This window comes from Lissotriton helveticus, chromosome 3_1 (genome assembly GCF_964261635.1).
Source record: "Lissotriton helveticus chromosome 3_1, aLisHel1.1, whole genome shotgun sequence".
Taxonomy (NCBI): domain Eukaryota; kingdom Metazoa; phylum Chordata; class Amphibia; order Caudata; family Salamandridae; genus Lissotriton; species Lissotriton helveticus.
This window is the reverse complement of record NC_136061.1, coordinates 544885004-544910293: the sequence shown is the minus strand read 5'-3', so window position 1 is coordinate 544910293 and position 25290 is coordinate 544885004. Positions and strand designations below refer to the sequence as shown.

At 45.4% G+C, this 25290-nt stretch overlaps 1 protein-coding gene across 2 annotated transcripts in view; it reads left to right on the top strand.

The window, feature by feature from the left end:
• The window catches only part of HSPD1 (heat shock protein family D (Hsp60) member 1), a 171373-nt gene that overhangs the window by 46546 nt on the left and 99537 nt on the right, over positions 1 to 25290 (top strand). For both annotated transcript variants that reach the window (XR_013608662.1, XM_078680438.1), the window contains exon 5: positions 17668 to 17763. Coding sequence is in view for 1 of the 2 variants with exons in the window: in XM_078680438.1 (XP_078536564.1) it covers positions 17668 to 17763 (96 nt within the window). In the remaining variant the exon portion in view is untranslated. The remainder of the gene's footprint in view (positions 1 to 17667; positions 17764 to 25290) is intronic.

Here is a 25290-nt window from a genome sequence, read left to right as displayed (position 1 = left end):
TCCTTGTCCGGACTCCGGGCAGCCCCTGGACATCGGCGGAGCCCGGGACGGATTCCCTGTTCGCCTGGAGCCCGCTGGGAACTGGCGGCGCCTATAGACGACGGGTGCCCGCTGTGAGGGACTGCGAGGGAGCTGCTCTGGCATCGGAGGCGTCCGGTACGCCTGTGAGCACCGCCACCGGCGCCGGCTGTGGGGGTCGGATTCTGGCCCGGGCTCCTGCGCCGCCCATCGGAGAGGTGTCGTCAGGCTCTGACGGGTCGACTGGAGCTTGCCCCCATCTGCATCGGACTGCGGGAGCTGGTTGCGAGCGGGAGTGTTGCGCCGCTGCCCAGGGAACTGCTGGAGTGGAGCCCCGAGGCAAACGGCGAGGCAAGCGGGAGACACACGACATCGCCTATCGAGGCGGGTGGGGCTGCAGCTCAGGAGCTCTGGCCGCCTTGCGGGCAACAGCGAGGTTCCCTCGGTGGATGTGACTCCCTGCGGCCCCCCCCCCCCCCCCCCCCCCCTCTGCTGCTGTCGGGACCCTGGGAGCAGACCTGCGGACCTACAGACGCTGGCGGGGATCATCGAGGTTCTCCGGACGTGCATGGGGACTCACTCCCTGCGGTCCCCCCCCCTGCTGCTGCCGGGACCATGGGAGCAGACCTGCGGACCTACACACGCTGGCGGGGATCATCGAGGTTCTCCGGACGTGCAAGGAGACTCACTGCGGTCCCCCCTGCTGCTGCCGGGACCCTGGGAGCAGACCTGCGGACTTACAGACGCTGGCGGGGATCGAGGCTCCCCGGACGTGCATAGGGACTAGCATGCAACCTGACAGAAGTTGATGCTCACCGCATCTTTCACAGTTCACGTTTTGCTTAGACCCTCGATGTTTGCAAAACGCGATGTCTGCAAAACTTCACTGTCAACATTAAGGGACCGACTGAGCAGAAAATATCTAAAAGGTATTTAATTCACATCACTCGCTTGCTCACATTTTTAGACCTCCTTTGTTCAAAATGGCAGAGGTCATTAACTGAAACTATAAATCTCCTCCTGTACCTCCAGAGGCCCACAAAGCTCCTCGACATATCTCTATTTTGGTGGACCTATGTGGAGGAGTTAAGACTCCCTCCCAGCAAGCTAGGAACTGGGCTTACTCAAATAGAATGTGAAACTGCCCTTCCCTGCTCTCAAAGCAACAACAACAAACAGAGGACTACTGTCTATCTCCCCTATTTGGTGGCCATTTTAGACTGGTCTTTCTCATTGGCGGCCATCATGGACTAGTCATTTTTAGGTCTCGCCTGTCGATGCGCATGCGCATCGAGCTTGCGAGACTATTGGGGCTTAAACAGTCTTTAACCAACTTGCAAGGAATCGTGGCGATTCCTTGCAGTGCCCGTGAAATTCAAGCTTAATGCGCATGTGCATTGAGCTTAAAAGCGCGTGCACATGCCCCCAGCCGCCTGCTTGCATGTATTTTCCCTCAGCCGCACTCCTCCCACACCCCCGCTCCGCCCCCTCCCCTGCCTGCCGTGTCGCGTTTCTTCAGTTCCCTTAGCCGCACTCCATGCCCCTGCTGCTTTCACACCCTCATGCCGCTCTCCCCGCTCCGCCCCCTCCCCTTCCCGCCGTGTCGCATTCATCCCCCCTCCCCTTCTCTGCCTTCCCTCCGTCTTCCCTCCCACAGGCAACAAGAGGCTAGTTCACGACGCGCGTCCACATCACAGCCATCAGCCTCCCTCCCGCGGGCAGCTTGGCCTCAGGTATTCACCCCAGCGCGACTTCTCCTCCCCCCTAATTACATGCCTGCTGTTTACTTCTTTCACGGCAGCTCTCTCGCACATCAAAGGCTGCCCCCCACGCCTCGCAACAGACTTCATTGGAATGCGCTCCATGCATTCTCCCCTCCCTTTCAGCCTCTTTCCCAGCTCCAAGCCGGACCCTCCTTTCTCACCTCCTCTTTCTTTATTTACAGGGATAACTTGTATTTTTCCCCGAGGCAACCAGTTCTGACACACACCAACTTAGAGCTTGACTTGTACTGACGCTGTCACCCCAGCAGACATGCAAGCATCAGACATCCACAAGCATCAGACATATATATTCGCCCACTCTGCTTCAGTCGCCCACTCTGCTTCAGTCGCCCACTCTGCTTCAGTCGCCCACTCTGCTTCAGTCGCCCACTCTGCTTCAGTCGCCCACTCTGCTTCAGTCGCCCACTCTGCTTCAGTCGCCCACTCTGCAAATTGATGAATGTTATGCCATTTTCATAGACATAAACAACTTTTAGGACGGAAAAAAAAGGGGGTCTACGGAGTAGTGCATCAGATACGTTACACACAAAATATACTTCCCAAAAGTGAGCTACAGCATGCAAGGATGTTGATCAGGCTTCAGGCCAAAAAGCAAAAAACATTCGTACAATATTACACCAACAAAACAAAGAGAAATATGTGGCAGGAAGCGAGGACGAGGATGTACAAACACAAAAGTGAAACAGCCAACTTTTGATTGGGGCAATAAACAAGCACTATTCATCCGGGGAATGGGACGGATTAAACACAATGGTCAAGAGTTACACAAAAAGCCGTACGCATATAACAATAGCAGTTATTCACACGGAATTACATCAAATATAAGAAACATATTACGCAACTTGGATTCAGCGCTAACAGCATCAATAAACATTACATAGGTCTCTTAGCTTCACAAAACAAAATGTGATCTACAGCATGCAATGATGTTTATCAGGCTTCAGGTCACAAAACAAAAATTATTCGGACAAGATAACACCAACAAAACAACGAAGAAATATCTGGCAGGAAGCGAGGACGAGGATGTACAAACACAAATGTGAAACAGCCTACTTTTTATTGGGGGAATAAATAAACATTATTCACCTGGGAAATGGGACGGATTAAACACAATTGTCAAGAGTTACACAAAAAGCCGTACGCATATAACACGAGCATTTATTCACACGAAATTACATCCAATATACAAAAAACACTATTCTGACCGATGGTGCCGCAAAATACATACACATACAACACTCACCCTCAAATTCTCAGCCTCATTCACGAACACCTATCATCACACACCCTCACAACACTCACACCCTCACTCATACTAAAACCGTCACCCTCAATCACCCTCACACACCAGCACACACCCTCACACCCCCGGACCCTCACATCCACTCACACTCACACCGTCCAAGTCCACCCTCCAACTACAGCCTATAACTACAATACCACCCTACAACTCTACCCTCCAACTACAACTCCACCCTCCAACTCCAATTTCTATCTCGGGCAACCCCTGGAGTGAGAAATTTTGGCCTGTGGAGCTGGGTGTGCCACCGAAACCGGCGTCCGCAGTCAAAAGTCTAGGCCTATATGTGGATGACAAACTATCCATGGAAAAACAAGTCACCACGGTAGTGGGCACTTGCATAGGCCTGTTACGACAACTAAGGAAGATCTCTGCCTTACTCTCATTCTCTACTTTGAGACACGTGGTCTCAGCCACAATTTTGGCTAGGCTGGACTACGGGAACTCCCTATACATAGGCCTACCCCAGCGGCTGCTGGACAAACTACAGGGGGTTATGAATGATGCAGCCAGGTTGATCTATAAAAAACCCAGAACTGCCCGTTCTTCCCCCCTGATGCAGGAGCTACATTGGCTCCCGATTCGTCAGAGGGTTGTCTTTAAAGGACTGTGCATCGTACACAAGGCGCTGTATGGTAAAGCACCAAGATATGTGAAATCCCGCCTATTCCCCTATTTACCGGGCAGGACTTTGCGCTCGTCGGATGCTACCCTTCTGTCCCAATCCCGTTTTAAATTGACCACGGTGGGGGGTCGTGCTTTTTCTAACACACTCCCAGCCTTGTGGAACAAATTGGCTCCAGAACTTAGGAAGGAAAGTAATTTTTTATCCTTTAGGAGAAAATTAAAAACTGTACATTTTAAGCAAGCATGGAGCAGACCCTAGGCGCAGAAGTGGGATCAAGTGAATGCCATACCTCATTATGTAAATCTGGACAAACAGCGCTTAGAGACCCCGGTGGTTATAACGCGCTATATAAGATAAATAAATAAATAAATAAACTACACACATAAATAGCGTTAGGCAACATTTATTTTAATAAGTAAAAATCGGATTACACACTTGTAGCTATTCAAATATAAAAACGTAATGCATCGCGAGGACAGTGCAGCAATTAATACACAAAAATGCAGAAATAAATTGTAAAATAATTCATTTTTTTGACAAAAAACATAAATGCACACAAAATAGGGAAACATCTGAATACACTGCAAATAATACAACAATTTAAAAGTGGACAAAGCCATCTAAAGGACACAAATTCACAACAGAAAGCACTTACTAAAGTAAGGGAAAATAAACCATTAAACAATGCCGGAATAAAACCAAAACACAAACAAAGTGCGTAATCACAAAAGCACGAGACTTCACAGCCTAATTGCAATTCTTCCAAAACTACAATAAAGTATTCCACTCAAAGTAACCAAAAAATTATAAACAATTAATAAAGGTGGATTCATACGTATACTTGGCCATTAATTAACATACAAAAGTATAAGCTTACACTCCATAAGTATTGCTTTAAAATGTTATAGTACTTACAAAAACATACATAAGGAATTGGTGCTCAAAAGCAGCAAAAACATGTAGGCTTCAAAATATACAGCATATATAGCTTTTACGTACCAGTACAATAAATAGAAATATTTAAAGGTGGGCGAAATTCAGAAAGTATACGGAAAAAAAAACAACAAAGAAAACATAAATACAATTTAATCAACACCAAAACACAAGGAACAATAAAAAAAAGTACCGTCTAAATAACACATTTTCAACTAAACAAATATAGCAACATGTAGAAAGAGTACATCCCAAAACGTTTTCTTTATAACATACATTACATAAAAGTAAGCAAAAATACATTAACTAAGGGAAATTAGAAACATTCCATGAAAGTACAATAGGTACATACACAAGCCAAGTACAATCGCAAAGTTAATTCTTTAAAAAACATTACTAAACATTACAAAACTTAATAAATATATATATAGTAAAGAAACACTAGGTAAACAACACAAAAAAATAATTAGATTGACAACTTACCTGTCCAACGACGCGGCTCCAACGCGGGAAGCATGACGCGCCTTAGACATACGCCGGTTCCTGAAGATCTGGAAGTTTCCCAATTAACGTGACGCAATTGCAACGCTACGTAAGAAAACGTTGCAATTTGATTGGACGGAATACACGTCAATCAAAATCCAAGGTAAATCGGAAAAATAAACTAGAAGGCTAACCTAAATAACATAGGTAGCGTTATGGCACAGGGTAGCATCCGCAATTTTTACGCATGAACAAAAAAAAAGGGAAAAGGGACTAAATCTAGGACTATGCAAAATTCCGTAATCAAAACGCACACACATACAAACTCACACTGCTACACACACACACGCTCACAACAACACACACACATACAACACACTTACAGTCACCCCCACACACTCACCCTCACACCCTCACTCACCCTCACACAATTACCATCACACAGCATCACCCTCACACCCCATCACCCTCACACCCCATCACCCTCACACCCCATCACCCTCACACCCCATCACCCTCACACCCCATCACCCTCACACCCCATCACCCTCACACCCCATCACCCTCACACCCCATCACCCTCACACACCAATCACCCTCACACACCAATCACCCTCACACCCCATCACCCTCACACCCCATCACCCTCACACACAACCACTTACCCTCACCCAATTACCCTCACACGCCATCACTCACCATCACCCCATCAACCTCACACCCCATCACCCTCACACACCTCACTCAACGCCACAGCGCCACTCAACACCACAGCACCACTCAACACCACAGCACCACTCAACGCCACAGCATCCATCAACGCCCAAAAAAAAACAGCGTCACTCAACGTCACAGAAACAACAAAAAAAAGCATCGATCAAAGCAACAGCATTACGCCACACCACACCATCACTCAATGTCACTGCATCACTCAAAAGCACAGCATCACTCAGCACCACCACAGCATCACTCAGCACCACCACAGCATCACTCAGCACCACACAGCATCACTCAGCACCACCAGAGCATCACTCAGAACCACCACAGCATCACTCAACACCACCACAACATCAAACAGCACCACCACAGCACCACTCAGCACCACCACAGCATCAATCAGCAGCAGCACAGCATCACTCAGCACAACAGCATCACTCAGCGCAACAACAGCATCACTCAACGCAACAACAGCACAACTCAGCTCAACCATAGCATCAATCAGCGCAAACACAGCATCACTCAGCGCAACAACAGCATCACTCAGCGCAACAACAGCATCACTCAGCGCAACAACAGCATCACTCTGTGCAACCACAGCATCACTCAGCGCAAAATACAGCATCACTCAGCTTAACAAAAGCATCACTCAGCGCAACCACAGCATAACTCAGCATCGCCACAGCTTCGCTGGTTCAAATATGTTCTCTCAATGTTTCAAGCTTTATTACAAATGTCTACAACAATGTTAAAAATTCACTTCTGTTCTTGGATTTTCGACCCTCTAAAATACACTGAACAAAATATTCACTACAGTTATTTACAAAAAATTAAACTATTGCCAGTATAAATTACAATCACTTAGATTTAACTATTAATTATTTTAACCAAAAAAAAACAAAAAACTAATTACAATATCAATACCAATATCAATACATCTAAGTCACATAAACACAAAAAAAAATCAAACCATCGGCCTAACACCCCATCACACTCTCACACCATCACCCTCACACACCACTCACCTTCACACACCATCAAGCACTCACACACCGTCAAACACTCACACACCTCACCCTCACATCCTCATAACACCTCAGCCTTAGACCCACACCCATTCTCACTCACCCTCACTCTCACACATCCTCACTCTCACACATCCTCACTCACCCTCCCACACTAAACGCTCTAGCGCACTCACACTCACACATCCTAAACTACACAAACACTCATTTCCGCAAAAACTCACTCACCTACCCTCACACCCACAAACTCCCTCACACACCCTCACTCACATTCAAACCTTCACACCTTCACTCATTCACATACTCACACACCCTCACTCAACATATACACTCACACTCACCCATCCTCACTCACCCTCACACACTAAAAACGCAATAGCACACTACATCCTCCAAATACACACTCAAACACAACACCCTAACGCCACAGCACCACTCAATGCCACAGCACCTCTAAATGCCACAGCAACACTAAATAACACTACACCACACAATGCCACAGCATTACTCAATGCTACAACATCACTCAATGCCACAGCATCACTTCATACAACAGCATCACTCTATGCCACATCAACACTCAATAGCACAGCATCACTCAATAGCATCACTCAATGCCACAAACAAAAACAACGCCACAGCATCACTCAGCACCAATCAACGCCACAACAGTCAACGCAATAAAACAATTAAATAGCACAGCACCACTCAATACCACATCAACACTCAATACCACATCAACACTCAGCGCCACAGCGTCACTCAGCGCCACAGCGTCACTCAGCGCCACAGCGTCACTCAGCGCCACAGCGTCACTCAGCGCCACAGCGTCACTCAGCGCCACAGCGTCACTCAGCGCCACAGCGTCACTCAGCGCCACAGCGTCACTCAGCGCCACAGCGTCACTCAGCGCCACAGCGTCACTCAGCGCCACAGCGTCACTCAGCGCCACAGCGTCACTCAGCGCCACAGCGTCACTCAGCGCCACAGCGTCACTCAGCGTCACTCAGCGCCACAGCGTCACTCAGCGCCACAGCGTCACGCAGCGCCACAGCATCACTCAGCGCAACAGCATCACTCAACGTCAAAGTGTCACTCAGCGCAACAGCATCACTCAGCGCCACAGCGTCATATAACGCTATAGCATCACTCAACGCCACAGCATCACTCAGCAGCACAGCATCACTCAGCAGCACAGCATCACTCAGCAGCACAGCATCACTCAGCGCCAACACAGCATCAATAGTTCAAATATGTTCAAATATGTTTTGCCAATGTTACAAAAAATATTCAAAATGTCAAACTAAATCTTAAAAATGCACTTCTGTTCTTGGATTTTCGCCACAATAAAATAAACAAAATCTTCACTAAATATATTTAATAAAGTTTAAGCTAATAGCAATATAAAATAACATGCATATTTTTTTACGTATTAATTATTTAAAAAATGTAAAAGCCATTGATTTTTTTCATATCAATACATAAAAGTCACGTACATAATAAACATGTTGCTTTACAAATGCTAGAGGTGTCACATTTACAAAAATAATAACTATTGCCTTTGTAAAGAAGAAAGCTATTAATGTAGCTATTTTAAAAAAAAAACATAAAAAAATAACACCTTTACCTCTAACTTTCCTACTGCGAGACCTATTGCATTTCCAATGCTTGTTCACTATTTGTTCATACCCTAAGAACTGGCCATTTTAGACTAATCTCAAATACCGCGCACTTTACATAGCCTTGTATCTACACTTTCTTGTGATAGTGTCTGCCTTTTATTGCAGTATTTTACTTCTACTTGTTTTTTGTACATTTTCTATAACCTGCACTCATTTCACTTTTTATGCTCCTGTAATGCACCGATTGCTACCTCATATGCTGTGCTCACTAGTGTCACTATTGATCCATGTAACTTGTTTACATTTGTATTTTATTGATCCATGTAACTTGTTTACATTTGTATTTTATTCCTATATATCATTATTGTTCACCCTCCCGCACCTACCTATACCGCCATGGATCCCGTCGGCAAGCACACATATAAAATCAACTACCCGCCAGTACTCACCAAAAAAGCAGCTAAGCGCTTCAAACACAACTGCCTGAGGTCCCACCCTGAAACCCCCTTTGCCGACTCCTACTTCTCACCGGTCAATGGATCCCTGAACACCGATATCATCTTCCACACCATACGCAGAGCTCAATGGAGAAAAGCGTTCCTCACCTTACTCACCGTCTCCACCTCCAGGAAATCAGCGCATGGCCTAACACTATCCATCACACCATCCCAACTCTTCCCAGGCAGAGCCACCATTACTATCTACAACAACGGGATTGTTCTATTGCAATCCAGAGACAGGAACCTGGAACTACTAGACAACCTGTTCCCCACCTTCAAAGAGCACCTCTCCAATCCTCGGACCTCCACTCTTATCACCTCCAGTCCTACCACCCCTGACCTCACAGCTCCCACTCACAACCCTTCCAAGCTAGTTCAGCACCAGAACAACACGCACCTCACCTCTACCCCCAGCACCCTAGTCAATCACCCACCAGCTGAAGGTACCACACACCCCGCAATCACAGACACAGATCTCTCCCCCTCATACACCATCCGCACCCCCACCCCCCCAACCTACCCTCGGACCTCCACTCATACCACGTCCACTCCTTTCACCCCTGACATCACAGCTCCCACCCACAACCCGTCTAACCTAGTTCAGCAACAGTCCGACGCGCACAACGACAAATCCCACCCTTTATCCCCCCCATTCTCAGTCCCAACTACCACCCTCTAACTAATCACGCAGAACACGCCACCTTTCTAAATTTAACACCTCCTCCCCACAACAGGACCATCTCCAACCCCATTTCCCCCCCCATTCTCAGCCCCCATTACCCTACCTGCACCCCCACCACCACTAACATACACTCATCCTCCACCCTGCTCTCTCCGCCTACCACCAAGGTCCTCACCTATACCACCAACCTCCTCCCTACTTCAAACACACCCCTCCCTCCCAAACCCTCTCTCCTCGGGGGGGCCCCCTCCACGGAGCCCTGCACGAACACCAGCCCCCCCCCCTCCCGCACGCCAATTCCCTGGCCAGTCACTCACCCCTGACTCACCCACTCCCCACCACCAACACCTATCCCACGCTGGACATGATTATGGCCACCCTCCTCCAGGTCAAAGACATTCACATCATCAAAGAACTACTCTTCACACACCCCAAACACCCCTCACCCACCACCACCTCCCCTCCCAACAGGTCCCCACCCTTCCGGATGATTCCCACATTCAACACTCCACACACCGGACTTCAATCCCTATTCGCAATTGCTACAACCGCCCCAACATGTCCCCCACCCTTCCGGATGACTCTCTCACTCAACACTCCCCTCTCTGGACTTCAATCCCTGTCAGCAATCGCAACAACCGCCCCTGTCGCCCACGCAACACTCTTTCGGACCTCGACACGCTCACCCTCCTCCGCTCCTACGACCCAGCTCCCCTATACCACACATCCACCACACATCTCGCCATTCCCACGATACACTCAAATCCCCTTAGACCCCCCACACTAAACAGAATCTCCATCCCTAATAACCTTAGAAAAGTCCCCCTCTCTCTAGAACCCTCTACCTCCCTCGACACACCCCGTCTCAAATGCACTCTCCTCAACTGCAGATCGGCCTCTAGACACTCCTCCGCCATCGCTGATCTCATCTTAACACTGGACCTTGACCTAATCATCATGACTGAAACCTGGCTAACCGAATCTTCTACACCTATAATGGACATTCTGGTTCCTCCAAACTACCACATCATTAGACTTGACAGGTCCGGCAAAATAGGTGGTGGAATCGCATGCATTTACAGGAACAACCTCTCTGTTCTGAAAGTCACCTCCCCCTCCCTACCCTCCCCAACTTCCTGTGAATACATCTGCCTCGATATTATCAGTGAGGGCAAACCGATATGCTCTCTTCACGGCATTTACCACCCACCCGGGGACAACCCCACCTTCTCCCAACAAATCATGGATATGATCTCAACCAATTCCGGACAGCAGCTCACCCAAATATACCTCGGTGACTTCAACCTCCACTGGAACGATCACAATGACGCGGTGGTAAATAGTCTTAAAAATTTCCTCAATGCCCTTGACCTCACCCAAATATGCAACAGCCCGACCCACGAGAAAGGCTCTATCCTCGACCTTATCTCCAAAGAAGACTCTATCCAACTCGAATCTATCCAACCCTGTAACTGGTCAGATCATCATATTGTCACATTCTTCATCAATGGAAAAAGTCAAATTTAACACGGCTCAATCCTCCAAGCCCAAAATCTGGGAAAGAGACCTGAAAAAACTCAACCCAAACTCTTTACCCCCTAACAGCTGCAATCTCCTACTTCCCCCTTCCGGCACTACGGACGTTCAATCCTTGACTGACCACTATCTCAACGCGATGAGCTCAATGATTTAATGAGGCTGCACCTATGCAACTAAAAAGTCTCCACTAAAATCTCCAATCCATGGTACGACGGGAGTCTCAATGAGGATAGACGAGCCATGCGAATGGCAGAGCGCACCTGGAGATCAGCTCCATCTGCACTGCACCTAAAAACACTGAAGAAAAAGAGAAACGCCTACTTCAGGAAAATTAAACGCTCTAAACCAGATTTCTTCAGCCTCCAGCTCGACCAAGCTAAAAACCGTCCGAGAAAACTGTTTGAGCTAATCAGAACACAATCCAAGGAACAACCCCAGCCACTCAGCACTATGCGCGAGGCTCCCTCCTGTGAAGACTTCTCCGCTTTCTTTATCCAAAAAACTGACAACATAAAGAGCGATCTCCTCATTGACGCAAGCCTCTACCCCAAAGCTCACTGCATAGCACCCACTGAACCAAAAAACAATGCTACATGGTCATCCTTTGTCACCTACTCTGAAGAAGAAATTGGCAAACTGCTCAGCACCTTGAAACCATCTAATCGCCTCACGGACCCCCTTCCTGCTAACGCTGTAAAAGACTTTACCCCTTTGCTCCTCCCACTTTGGACTAAAATTATCAACAGCTCACTTCAACAAGGAACCATCCCTGACTCCCTCAAAGTTGGACAAGTCACACCTTTACTAAAGAAACCTACAGCCGACTCCTCTGATTTAAAAAAAACTACCGTCCCATTACCAATATCCCCACTCTCGCCAAATTGTTGGAAAAATGCGCACAACTACAACTCACTAAACACATTGATCAGTTTGATCTCCTCAACCCTCATCAATCAGGCTTCCGAGCAGGACACAGTACAGAAACTGCTATGACCCACATAATTGACGACGCCCTTCAAATCCTAGATCTAAACGATACCTGCCTCCTCATCCTTCTTTATCTCTCTTCAGCATTCGACACCGTCAAACATGAGAATTTACTCGAACTATTAAACACAAGAATGGGTCTATCTGGGACTGTTCTCAAGTGGTTCACTTCCTTTCTACACAACAGGTCGCAGAAATTCAAGAGCAACAACCTGATGTTCTCGCCAATACCTGTTTTGTTAGGCGTCCCCCAGGGTTCCTCCCTATCCCCAGCTTTGTTCAACCTAGTTATGGAACCTCTCACCACCTTGTTACAAGCATCCAATGTACACTTTCACATGTACGCCGATGATACCCAACTATATCTCAAATTACAATCCCCAATGACATTTTGCTCCTGAACTCAACGATCAGAAGTACCCAATCCTGGCTTGCCGATAATCATCTCAAACTCAATGCGCTGAAAACAGAGTTCCTTCTTATCTCTCCTCCCGCGAAGATCTCTACCACTCAAATTTGGCTTAAACACCTAACTGCACTCAATGTCCAACCCACCATCGTGGACTCAGCAAAATCTTTAGGCATAACACTTTACACCAATCTCAACATGCAGCAACATATCAGCAAGGCAACTAAGGGAGCGAACTACCAAATCAATACCCTGAGGAAACTTAAACCCTTCCTCCCTGCCAAAGACTTCCAAACTGCAGTACAAGCACTAGTCATCCCTCGAATAGAATATGGCAGCATCGCCCTCTGCGGACTCCCCCTAACTACTACCGCACCCCTAAGAGCTTCTCTAAACGCTGCAGCGAGACTCATCACTGGGTCAAAAAAACACTCGCATGTCTCCCCTGACTTGAAATACCTGAACTGGCTACCTTTTGAAGCCAGAATACATCTGAAAATCGCCTGCATGACGCACAAGGCTGTCCACCTGAGCTCACCCGGCTATCTCACTCAGAAGCTGACAATTTCTGGCGGCTCTAGAAACACCAGAGGCACAAACCATCTTCTCGAAGCTTCCGGAAGATTCCGGAAGGAAAAAACTTATAAACGCTCCTTCTCAGGAATGGTACCCAGGATCTGGAACTCACTCCCTCCTGAAACGAGGCTCATCTCCTCCACTACACTGTTTAAGAAAGAAGTAAAAGCTATCCTCATGGCTAAATACACTTGAACTATTATTTTGGACTCTTTTAAGACCGATCTTTACTACTTGTTCGACCCCCCTTTGCTTATTTGTTTTACTTGTATTATCGACTTACGTGATTTTCTATGTTCCCACGTATTTGTACTATTAGCATTACTGACGTATCTGTTTGACTATGCTCCCTCATGTTCCCCCTTTCTATGTAAAGCGCTCTGATATCTGCAAAGATCTTGTTCGCGCTATATAAAACTTTCAAAATTAAATAAATAAGAAAAATGGCACAATCAGGAGAGCAGAGGCAAGAAAAACTAGTGCAATCAGGGGGAAGAAGGCAAGAAAACCGAGCACAATCAGGGGGGCAGAGGCAAGAAAAAAACGAGTGCAATCAGGGTAATTAGACCTTGGAGCAGTGAGAGGCAACTCTCATTCAACTCCCTAAGATGATTATACCAAAGAGCAGTCCCTGCAGCATTCAGCCACTCATCCTCCTTAGTATCTCAGGGTTATTGCACCACACGGTAGTAAGAGCAATAATAAACGATTTATCCTACCTGACACGGTATCTTGTTTCACCACAGAGCTGCGACAGTTGCCGTTCACTCTACCTAAGATCGCCTGGGGGTTTTCGAGGTGCTGATTAACTTGGTAAAGGCATTTTAGATCCTATGCGCACTGATTACCATAACAGGCCACTCAAACCATAAACAAGGTTAAAACAGGGCTGCGGGGTGCGAGGGTTAGGGGCTCTGCTTGGAGGGAGGGGCGCCTTGGTCCTTTGGCAGTACGCCTCGCACCAGCCTGCAGTGACCGGAGTACGCGTCTCACGCGGGATGCGTGAGACTAGGTAGGCTTCTGTGCCGGTGATCCTACGAGGCGCACAGAAGCGCTACGAGGCGTCCAGGCCTCAACGCACAGCGCACCCAAGTGCAAGAGTGCTCTCGAGCCCCCAGAGAGGGGGGGGGTATTGGCCTACGAGTGAATAAAGTAGAGGGTGCTTAGCAGGGAGAAGCGAAGGTGGCGGCAGTGGGCGTGACTAAAGCGGGTATGACACCCCCAGACTGAGGGTGCTGGGGCAGTCAGTGGGGTGAAGGTAGGGTACGGGGTAGTGGCAGCCGGGGTTGATGGAAGAGGGAGGGATAGGCAGTGACAGGGGTGTGTGATAGCAGGCGATGGCTTTGAGTGTTATGGGTGAAAGTTAAAGGCAAAAAGGCTGAAAATCTTGCTGCTCGAACCTCCAACTTTCAAAAGGGACTTACGGCGCATGTTTTTTTTTGTTGCAGTTTTATATAGCGTGATCTCGAACCAAAGGGAACACAGCGCTTTACATGAGCACCAGTTGCATTAAAGACAGACACATTCACTTTTCGGCACAGAGAGATTCAGTGATCTACCCGGAATCACAGGATGCTTCAGTCTCCCATCAGACTCAAACCGGGTTTCCCAGCTGTTACGCCACATCCATCCTCAGTAGTGAGACTAGAAATTGGAACTCTTTACAGCCATACCTTTACACCAACACCTCTTTCCGGATCTTCAAAAAGGACCTTAAAACCTCTTCCAAATAATTTTTTCAAAATAAGACTCCTCGTTAAGCTCCCCACCAGGCACACGCCCTCCTATTTAATGATGTTACCCTGACAGTTACAAGACAGCCTATAGAGCTATAACGACCTTTCTTCTTCAACTATGTAAATTTGTAATATATGTTAATGTATCCCTGATCGATTTAACGTTTCTAAATATGTAATTTGCATTGAATATGGAATTTGTAGGTATGTAACTCTCCATGAGTAACCGTAGCAGTTATACATATTGTCACATACTACCTTGTTTTGCTAAATTCCTCATGTAACGTTCTTTTGCTCTATTATGAAACCTTCTGACACCTCTGGGTAATGTCCGCGCAATATAAAAACACACAACTAAATACATAAATACAAATCGGGTACAGTTCAAGAAAAACGAAGCCTATGATAGATTGAAAAGGTGTTTCCCTGAAAGGCATTAAACAAGGTGGAAGGCAGACCTGCACATACCTGGCAAAAAGGCTGAAGGCGGACAGTGTGACAGGCACGGCAAAAAGGTGCAAGGAAACCAAAAAGGTGGATAAGGCTTCAGGGACAGAAATAGAGGCAAAGACAACAAAGAAATCTGACTAAAAGAAGTTACGGTGAAGGGGGTGGTAAAAACAAAAAAGAGGCAAAGACAGTAAAAATCAAACCGTGGGCAGGCCCGTCAAACAGCAAAAACTTGCAAGACTGACTAACATGACAAAAAAGGGAAAGAAAGGCGTCATGAAAATAAATAATAATAAGAGGGAGGGGGGGCCATTACTCACCGGGCTCTATTTAGCGCTGCTCTTCGGCGAGGGCGGCGCCCTCCTCTTCACCCGGTCCTGCTCCTGGAGGCCGGTTGCTGGTAGTGGAGGCGGGTGGGGCTCTCTTCCTCGGGAGAGCCCCGCAGGGGAGCCAGCACACTTCTTCTCTCCGGACACAGTTATAATTTTAAAAAACGCATTACATAAGAAAGAAAATAAATAGGGCTTACCTGAGACTTCACTGCATGCACGGAACCGCCACGGGCCAGGGGAGACCTGTAAAAGGAACAAAAACAAACAGAGACAAGATGGCTTACCTGAGACCCGCAAACAGCCGCATGCATACCGGGCAAAACACTCCTTGCACCATGCTGCTCTTACCCGCGGGGGGACCTGTAAAAGGAACAAAAACAAGCATTAAACAACAAACCGAGACAAGATGGCTTACCTGAGACCCGCAAACAGCCGCATGCTTACCGGGCAAAACACTCCTTGCACGACGCTGCACAGAATGGCCACGGGCCAGGGGTGACCTGTAAAAGGAACAAAAACAAGCATTAGACAACAAACAGACAAGATGGCTTACCTGAGACCCGCAAACAGCCGCATGCATACCGGGCAAAACACTCTTTGCACGGAACGGCTAGGAGCCGGGGGTGACCTGTAAAAGGAACAAAAACAAGCATTAGACAACAAACCGACACAAAATGGCTTACCTCTAAACGAAAACAACAACATACATACCCGTCTGAACAACTTCGTGCACAGTAGTGCACACGGCTGCAGCGAGACGCCACGAGCCATGTGGACCTAGAAAAGAGAGAAAAAACATTAGATTAGTAAAATCGAAAAGATAGCTTACCTCAAACTGCAAAAGAGCCGCGTATCGGAACCACTCCGTGCACAGCGGTGCACATCGCTGCAGGGAGACGCCACGGGCCACGTTGGACCTAGAAAAGAGAGAATAAACATAAGATTAGCAAAAAAAAGCTTACATCAAAAAAAAAAAAAAATACATACCGTCGGAAGAAGTACTCAGCGACTTCTTGCAGAGACGATCAGCGCAAAATGGCATTTACAATACTACGGCCATTTTCGGACTTGGGGGCGTGGTTGAGGTTCTGAGTGACAGACAACGTCACTGTCTAAAAAACCGCAAAACTTACGCCCCCAAATCCGAAAAAGACACGGCTAAATCGGAGTGACGCATCTCTCCTTCAATGGCTGGCCTCCGTTTACGAAGCCAGCCAATGGAGGAGAGACGGGGCAGGGAGGCGGGTTCTACAGCGCTACTAATAGACATTAAATCTCCGACCCCAGACTGCGCAAGCGCAGCCTTTAGGTCCGAGACCTAAAAACTGCTTTTGATGCTACTGTAAGGGGTGTCTTGAAATGCAAGGTAATCGTAACTGGAAAAGCAATGCAAACCTAAATGTAATGCAGAGATTTAAGAGGCATTTAGAATTGAAAGAAGGTAGGTTTTCAGTGGGACAGAGGTCTCTCTGTTGAGGGACATAAGGGAAATTACACCATAAATGTACAACCAAAATGTAAATCGAATATATTTATGTAAATAAGGTGGTAAAGTATCCTCTAAGAAAATTGGACCCCGACATGAAAAGGAAATCAACAATGAGACGAACCATTCTTACTTGTGTTCTTTTAATGGTCTCCAGAACTCTGAAGATGTCAGTACTCTGAGTTACTTGGTGCTTAAAAGTGAAAAACAAATGTGTTGCATGATTAGTGATTTCTGAGCCCACATATAAAGTTTTGTCATGCGATTCAATTGTGCTCTGCTACATTTGAGTTTTATAGCTTGCAGTATGCCACTTGAAAATGCTTCATAAATTTGTGGCAACAGTAGTTTTCTTTACCAAAGTGGTGCTCTTAGGCTTAATGAGTAGCACTGAGAGATCTTTAGATGCACGGGAGAGTTGGTCATGAAAAATTGTAATTGATTTTAAAATTCATTGCAGGTTGCTACAATTTCGGCAAATGGCGATCCGGAAATTGGAAACTTAATATCGGATGCAATGAAGAAAGTTGGGCGTAAGGGTGTCATTACAGTGAAGGTACGTAGTTAGATTAAGATGTAAACGGTATGGCCTAATCCAGATCTACACCTACAATGGTTTTGTACAACATCTACAATTGACTTGACCGACTAAACAGACTGCAGTGCTCAGTGAGCTTTCCAGGCAGTAGTAGGTAAATCGGACCCACCAAGGATATTTCAGTCCAGTTTGCCAAATTTGATCAACATCAAAAGGCACATTTTTCTGGCATAAAAGGCAAAATTTGTACACATGCCATAGCTACGTTCTTTGCCCTGGCATCAGGCAGGCTGTCCAGCTGGCTCTGTTCTTTAGTTCAATGAACCGAGCTGCCAACGCCGTGCCTCGCCTCATAGCGGGAGAAAGCTGAGAGGAGGAATGTTTTTTTTTCTCCCCAGAGAGAATACAGATTTCATCTTGAAAGTGATCTCGGGCCTCATCTTGATACCTGGCGTTCAAACCTTAAAGCCCCTGCTTGAAATAAATGGTACCTGAGGGAGCTGTTACTTTAGCCCCCTCTAGAGAGGGTAACTAAGATGGCAGGAAGATGGAGTTGGCCATGTATGGGTATCGTGAATCCTCCACTTTAGCAGTTTAATCTGGGTTGAGGGAAGGAGCTCCACTAGGTAGTGTGCACAACACAACGTTCTAAAACCGAAGCTCCTAAATACCTCTGTAATGAATTGGCAATGTGGAGCAGAGGACCACATGCGACTAGCACATTAAAGAAAAGAAGGGAGTGAGTGGATGGATGGATGGATGGATGGATGCATGCATGCATGCATGCAGGCAGGCATGGATGCAGAGTGGGAGATGGATTGAGAGGGAGAAAGATGGAAGGAAGCTTGGAGAGATGGACGACTGGAAGGAAGTAGGAGCGAGATATTCATGAATAGATGTAGACCACAATAGATTGCTCTTCATCCGCCTGTCTATTCTTTTCTCAAAGACTGGATGGGGAGAAGGAAGTGAGAATGGAGGTTAAAGTCCTTGAAGAGTAAAAGACTGCATTTAGCACTATGGTTTTTAAAATGTACCCAGGAGAGCAGCCAAATGAATGCTGGGTGTGCTTGCCTCCCTTGTTCACTCACTTTTGCTTTGGAATATGAATGCTAAGGGGGGGAAGGTAGTTGTTTTATGTATATATGTATGTATGTGTGTATATATGTGTGTACGTATATATGTGTGTACATATGTATATATGTGTAAGTTGAAAAATATTGTCTTGATAGGGAATTAATCTTTAGCCGATCAATTTTGTTTTCAAATTTTAGAGTACCAAAGGTTTGATTGCATCATTATTGGCGTTGATGTGCATTTGCATACTCTAAACTTCTCTGGTGGTCCATTTGGTAGATCGAGCGTCTGAATTTGTGTCCACTCACATGCTTGAAATTACTTTTGTTAGCTCAAGCCGGAGATTATGGCATACTCCCTTTTGTCATCATTGAGAGTAGTGGTATTTGGGGCTAATTGCATAGAAATAACTTTTTGTTCCCTTGTTCGATCTGATTTTTCTTTTTCTGTTGCAACATGAAGCTTGTCTACATTTAGCTTTTTCACATTTTACGCCTTTTATCCCTCTCCCATTTATCAATTAACTGAAACTGTTGATGTATTGATCACATTTTGTGACTTTTAGTTGCAGATGTGGTTTTAAATATGATGTTGAACCAGTTGATTAGGTTTTACATTTCTAAGAAGTTTGTAACCCAGAGCTTCCAAACCTTTCTTATATCTTTGTGATGGAACATATTACCTGATTGAGTGATTGGGTTATGGCCTAATGTAGAGAGAGGTCGCAAAATGCAAGTTTTATTGCTGGCATCTCAGGGATGATGGTAAACTGCAATGAGTTGCTGTGGTAAGATCTACTAAATATAACCATGTATTGTCTAGTTAGGCCCTATGTACGAAATAATAGGAATTCCACTTTTTTGCTAAATAACGTTTTCTTTTCGGACTGGATAGGCTAATTCACCATATTTTTCTGCACTGTTTTACTTGAAGACTTCGCCTTATTGCTGCATGTGAGCTTTTCCGGTGGACTACCACTCTCCACTGACTTCAATTACAAGGCCCATTAGAATGACTAGGCCCCTTGTTATGAGAGCCTTTGGGTAAAGTTTTTCAGTTGTTCTTATATTTTTTTAGATCCCAGCGCAATCTGCTCCAATTAGATACATGCATTCTTTCATGTTAGCCGTATTACTTTCATTTATTATCTGGGAGATTGAGCAGATTGGTTATGTGCAAGACTCAGACGCTCGCCAAGAGATTCATATTTCAGTTGTGAAGAGCTTCTCCATCTGATGAGGGTGCAGGCATTTGATAGAGTAGTTATGAAAGACTACCGTAATATAAACCCCCCCTTCAACAGAAACCTATGAATTGTTTAACCAAAAAAAAGCCTTAACCAGCCCTGTGGCCATTTTACCACTGGAGATTTGTTAGTGCAGCCTTCCATGCACTGTACTCTTTGGTCTTAAATCTTTTGGGAACCCAACACTCATCTGACTATTGCGTCTGTCCTCCTTCCTGTTGCTTATTTTATCTACTGAAAGTGTATCTTCCCTACATGTGTATTTTACCTCTGAAACAATCAGTTATTTGACCTTTTGGTTAGAGGGAAATATGCTTTTAAAGTGAGAGCTTTGAATGTTGCTCTACCTATCTTAAGAAAGTATTAAGAAGAATCAAGACCCTTCTTTAAGGAAGTTAAATGTCCACCGAATTCTAGATTGGCTGTTATAGAACGCAGAGTGTGGATATTACCCAAAGAAGCAATGTAGAGATCGGACATTGACAAAACGTGTTTCACCCTGGAAAAATGTATCCGTCAAGAAGGATTTCTAGACTGAGATACATTTTTGTGCTACTACATGTACTTCTGCTTTTTAAAATTTTAAATAGTAACCTGTCCCATAGAGGAAGTGCTGAGACAAAGTTGGACACAACTATTGCTGAACGTGGCCATTCGTTATGTTTCTGCATCTGCCTTCGCCTTCAGAAGTTCTTTTTCCTTTGTGTAATTTTTGTGTATGGTGTGGTGTATTTTTTATTTTTTTATTCCCGCAGTGAGGAGCTGAAGCAGTTTGTTGACTGATAAAATGCTACTTCATTAGGTGTGGTTTGTTTAAAGGGTGACAGGGAGAAGGTTTTTGGTACAGTAAATGGGTGCACTGCCTGTTCATGCGCATACAGTACAAAGTGGTACAGATTTTCAGGTGCTATTCGGCGAGTGGACAAACCTAAACCACTCATGTGAGTAAAGAACTACTACTAACAAGTAAGAGGTTTGCCGAAGCACTCTGGTAAGTAATTACGGTTGTACAATGACAATATAACACATTCAAGAACACCAAATTGACAGAAGTAACCAAAGTTCCACAAGATGAGTAAATCTTGGATTCTTTAATGAAGATTACAGCCAGCCGACACGTGTTTCATCGCCTTCGCGATTCCTCAGGGCTGAAATAAACAAATAAGTAGCATCTAGCATATTCTTTGAACAGTTAGATTTTTCATGCCAGACCATGCTGTCTGACCAAAGTAAATATACAGTAGATGCTGCCTCCAGCTGTGGATATACAGTGAATTGTTCAACTCATTTCACTAGTGCCACCACAACACATCCGTGTCGAATAGGGTGTCTATAATCGATATTATATATAGACGTGAGTATACGTGATAGTGATTGTGATGGGTTTATGTGAGTGGAACAGGTAACTCAATCAAAGTGCTCGGCGATCTCCCATGACACAATATTGACAAGACCCTGTAGCGCAGTGGAAGTGTCCTGACCGTGTGCGGCTCTTACATACTGCATGCCAAACTTGTGATATGGTGCAAACATGTGTCAAAGAGAAGGCATACCTAGATGGCCGTATCGACATCAGAAGGTCTGTAAAATTATAGAGAGGGAGGAAAAATCGGAAAATTCTCATCACTAACCGCACTAAAGTAACTTAGGGCAAGACGTCACCACAATGAGACTGTCTCTTAGAAAACTAATTCTGTCTGCTCACCGCTTAGCTGGTGATAATTCCGACCCAGCCGGGCCTTCCAGTATGGGCACTGAATCAAGTGCGTCCAACAGCGGCGGAAGTCTTTATGTCTGTGACACAGTAAGGGTAAATTGTGTCACTACGATCAGTATCAAAGAATATACATATGGAGAAACTAGGTGAGACTATGTCTGTGCGAAAATTATATGTCAAAGGGCTAACCTGCTGGAGTCCTTTAATTAAAAAAGGAAAACATGCGATTGAATTCCCTAACTATTCTTCTTGCCGTGACACCCTTGTTGGTTTCAAATTCGGTTATTTGCAAAGATAGTCATGCATTACCAAAGGAAAAGTAACCCAATTTTACTTACAAATATTTATTTGTCAAACGAGTATAGAGTAGGCTCGGAAATCACTCGATATGTATAAACCAGAAATTCGGTCATGCCGTTATTAACATCAAATGCTGTTAAAAGAGAAAATTGCTCTCGTCAATAACTCGATATAGTCAGTTATGCATACGTGGGATTGCATATATGTAGCTATAGACTGATCTTACCGATTGTTTTTAGTAAAAACGGAAACCCAGTGCGGTTCCAATTAGTCTGTAAGTAAATGCTAAACAAAAAAAAGAGGGGATAAAAGCTGGATTTAGACATTCGCTCGTATCTTGCGAAATAACAGTTATAAATTACACTCCTACGTTGGTTCCAATGTCCGTTCGGCATCTAGCTTACCCGTGTGCGGCTTCTTCTAACGTTACAGGCGAGTGCACCTCTTCCGAGCCCGGTTCCGTGTTAGCACACGTGACTGAATACAGGCCTGCGTATATGCGTGTCTCAACGTGAGGCGTTCCCTTCACTTGAGCGCATTCGGAAAGTAACTGTAGCGGCCATATTGGAGAGGATAATGTATCTAGTGTCTAATCCCTCACATTGTATATAAGTAACTATGCTGATCAGATGCACATTCACAATTTGATCAGTCTAAAGAGAAGAAATATTGCTGCAAAATATGATATATATCTTGCTCCATGCAATTGTTTAGACAGACCCTCCAGCTTATCGCGATTTCGCGATTTGCAAAAAAATCGCGAAATCGGCCGATCCGTGCAAATGCCGCGATATTTGCAAAAACGCCCGCGAAATCCGCCATTTTGCCGTGAGCCAATGGAAAGGAGGGTGTGTCTGTCTCCGCCGTGACTGGGGGCGAGTGGCTGAAAAGCTTCAGTGCTCCGTACATCTCTTTGTGTTTGCCTAATTACCGTAATCACCCCAGTTGGTGGCAGTAGCCCGTCTGCCCTCTCTCTGCTCGTGCACCCGAATGGGGTCTGACAATTACTTTCACAACTGTTCTGTAAGTCTTTTGGTGAATAGCAGATTTCATAGATCATATATACTGGTTTCAATTAGGCACGGTGAGCTATCAGAACGCTAGCTACTACAGTTACTGCGGGGGTTAACTCTTGGATGGGCTCCAGGGATGCATGTCTGGTTAATTTTACGGAGGGAAGTGTGCGCGCGGTTGATTAAGCACCATGGTTTCCTCTTTTTCCATAACCTCCAGACCCCCGCAGCCTCCGTGTTTACTCTTTGAAATAAAAAAGCTGCTGCTGTTTTTTTCCTTATTTTGAGAAGGGCTATTTTGGGAGGTGTGGTGGGATTGTTCGTGCCTCTGTGTGTGCAGTGAGGGAGGAGAGTGCTGAGCACGCCGAACCCCCTCCCTCTGCATCTTATTCTTCTTTCCAAATGATTGCAGGTTTTCTCAATACGACTTCCAATCTCTTTTCGCTATCATCCGCTGACAGTCACTCGATCATGCTCTACCCTGTCAGTGTCTCTTTCTATCATTTAATAACTCCGTATCTCTCCCCCATCGTCTTTTCCCTCTTCTTTTGATGCTTTTTTAATATATAGCGACCACGACCGAAGATATAAGAAGTAGAACGCTATAAGTGATCACCAGTTTCGTTAAAAAAAAAATTGGGTAGGGATGGAGAGATTAAGTTATGTGCCCTGAATCACAGGATGTTGAGCAGACGCCGAGACTCGAACCTGGTTCGCCTGTCCCAACATGGGCAGCTCTTGCCGTTATGCCACATCCTCTCCCCCAACATTTTCTACAATCAAAGAATACGATCACCTGGTGTTTTAATTTGGAAAGCTACCTACTTATATTTTGTTCTGTCTTTGAAATATGATGCAAACGTGGCTCCATGTTTCCAGGCAAGCCAAAACACGGAAAACTCCGAATTTCATCGGCAACGGACCGGAAGGAAAGTTATGACACCCGAGCCCATCCGTGCGCCTGTAAAGATGTGCGACGTGTTGCGGCCATAAAGTATTTTTGCTTTGTAGCACCTCGAGTACTGTACTCCAAGGTGCCCGGTTTGACGAGCGCGGGCACGTGAGGTTGGGTACCTATATATAAATATTGATGGCATGCCCATGTAGAAGGGGGCACTCGAGCCTTATGCGGGCCTCAAGCTGTAGGAAAAGGGAATTACTTAAACCCACAATCAAGAGTGTTTCTATGGAGGAATGCTTACATTAGTATACATACATAGCTTCATGTTGTTAAATAACTAAAAAAACGAAGATTTCTGTGTTTGTTGTAGGAAAAATGGCCAAATAAAATGCCGCAAAATTGCCGCTAAATTTCCATAGTTGTGCCGCTAAATTTCCATTTTTGTGCCGCTAAATTTGCTAATCCATGCCGCTATATCCTGGGGGGTCTGTTTAGATGTCGATATGCGAACACGAAAATACCACAATTGTTTATGGAGCTCAAATATGCTATGTATATCAATATTCATAGGGAATTCCGGTTTGTTTTATGCCCCCGGGTGCAGTGTGACATTCAATTCTACTATTGCGTGCCATAATCCAGTGTGCACCGTGATTGAGAGGCATAACCTATATGAGTGGATGACCCATTCATACTGTGACTACCTATTATAATACAACAAGTACATCGTCAAAATCAATGTTTATATAATTCCTAAGTATACTTGTCTGTATGGGAGACATAAGCCAGCATTGGGAAAGATAGTGTTATTACAAAGATTTCCACATAAACAGTTCTGCAGTCTTACTGATTTTTATACATAAAATGTCACGTTCTATTGTCTATGTTTAATCACCCAAAAAGTATTGCATTTCTTGGTCGTAATTCAATCCCAACTCTACAGATTTCAAACGCATAATCCAGGTCGCTTCAATGCGTCTTAGTCTTAATTCGCGATTACCACCTCTTAGTGCCAGAGGAACAGTTTCTATACCAAAAAATTGCACATTTTTACTTGTATGGCCTTGTTGGCAGGAGGCTACATGCAAGGCCACAGGGTATTTGGGGTCACAGTTTACAATTGCTCTTATATGTTCCATCATTCTTTCTTTCAATGTTCTAATTGTGCTCCCCACATATTGTTTACCACATTCACATTCAATAATATAAATGACAAATTTGGTTGTGCAGTTGATATTATTTTTGATTTTGTGACATGTGCCATCCGGGCCCATGAAGTTTGTTGTCCCGT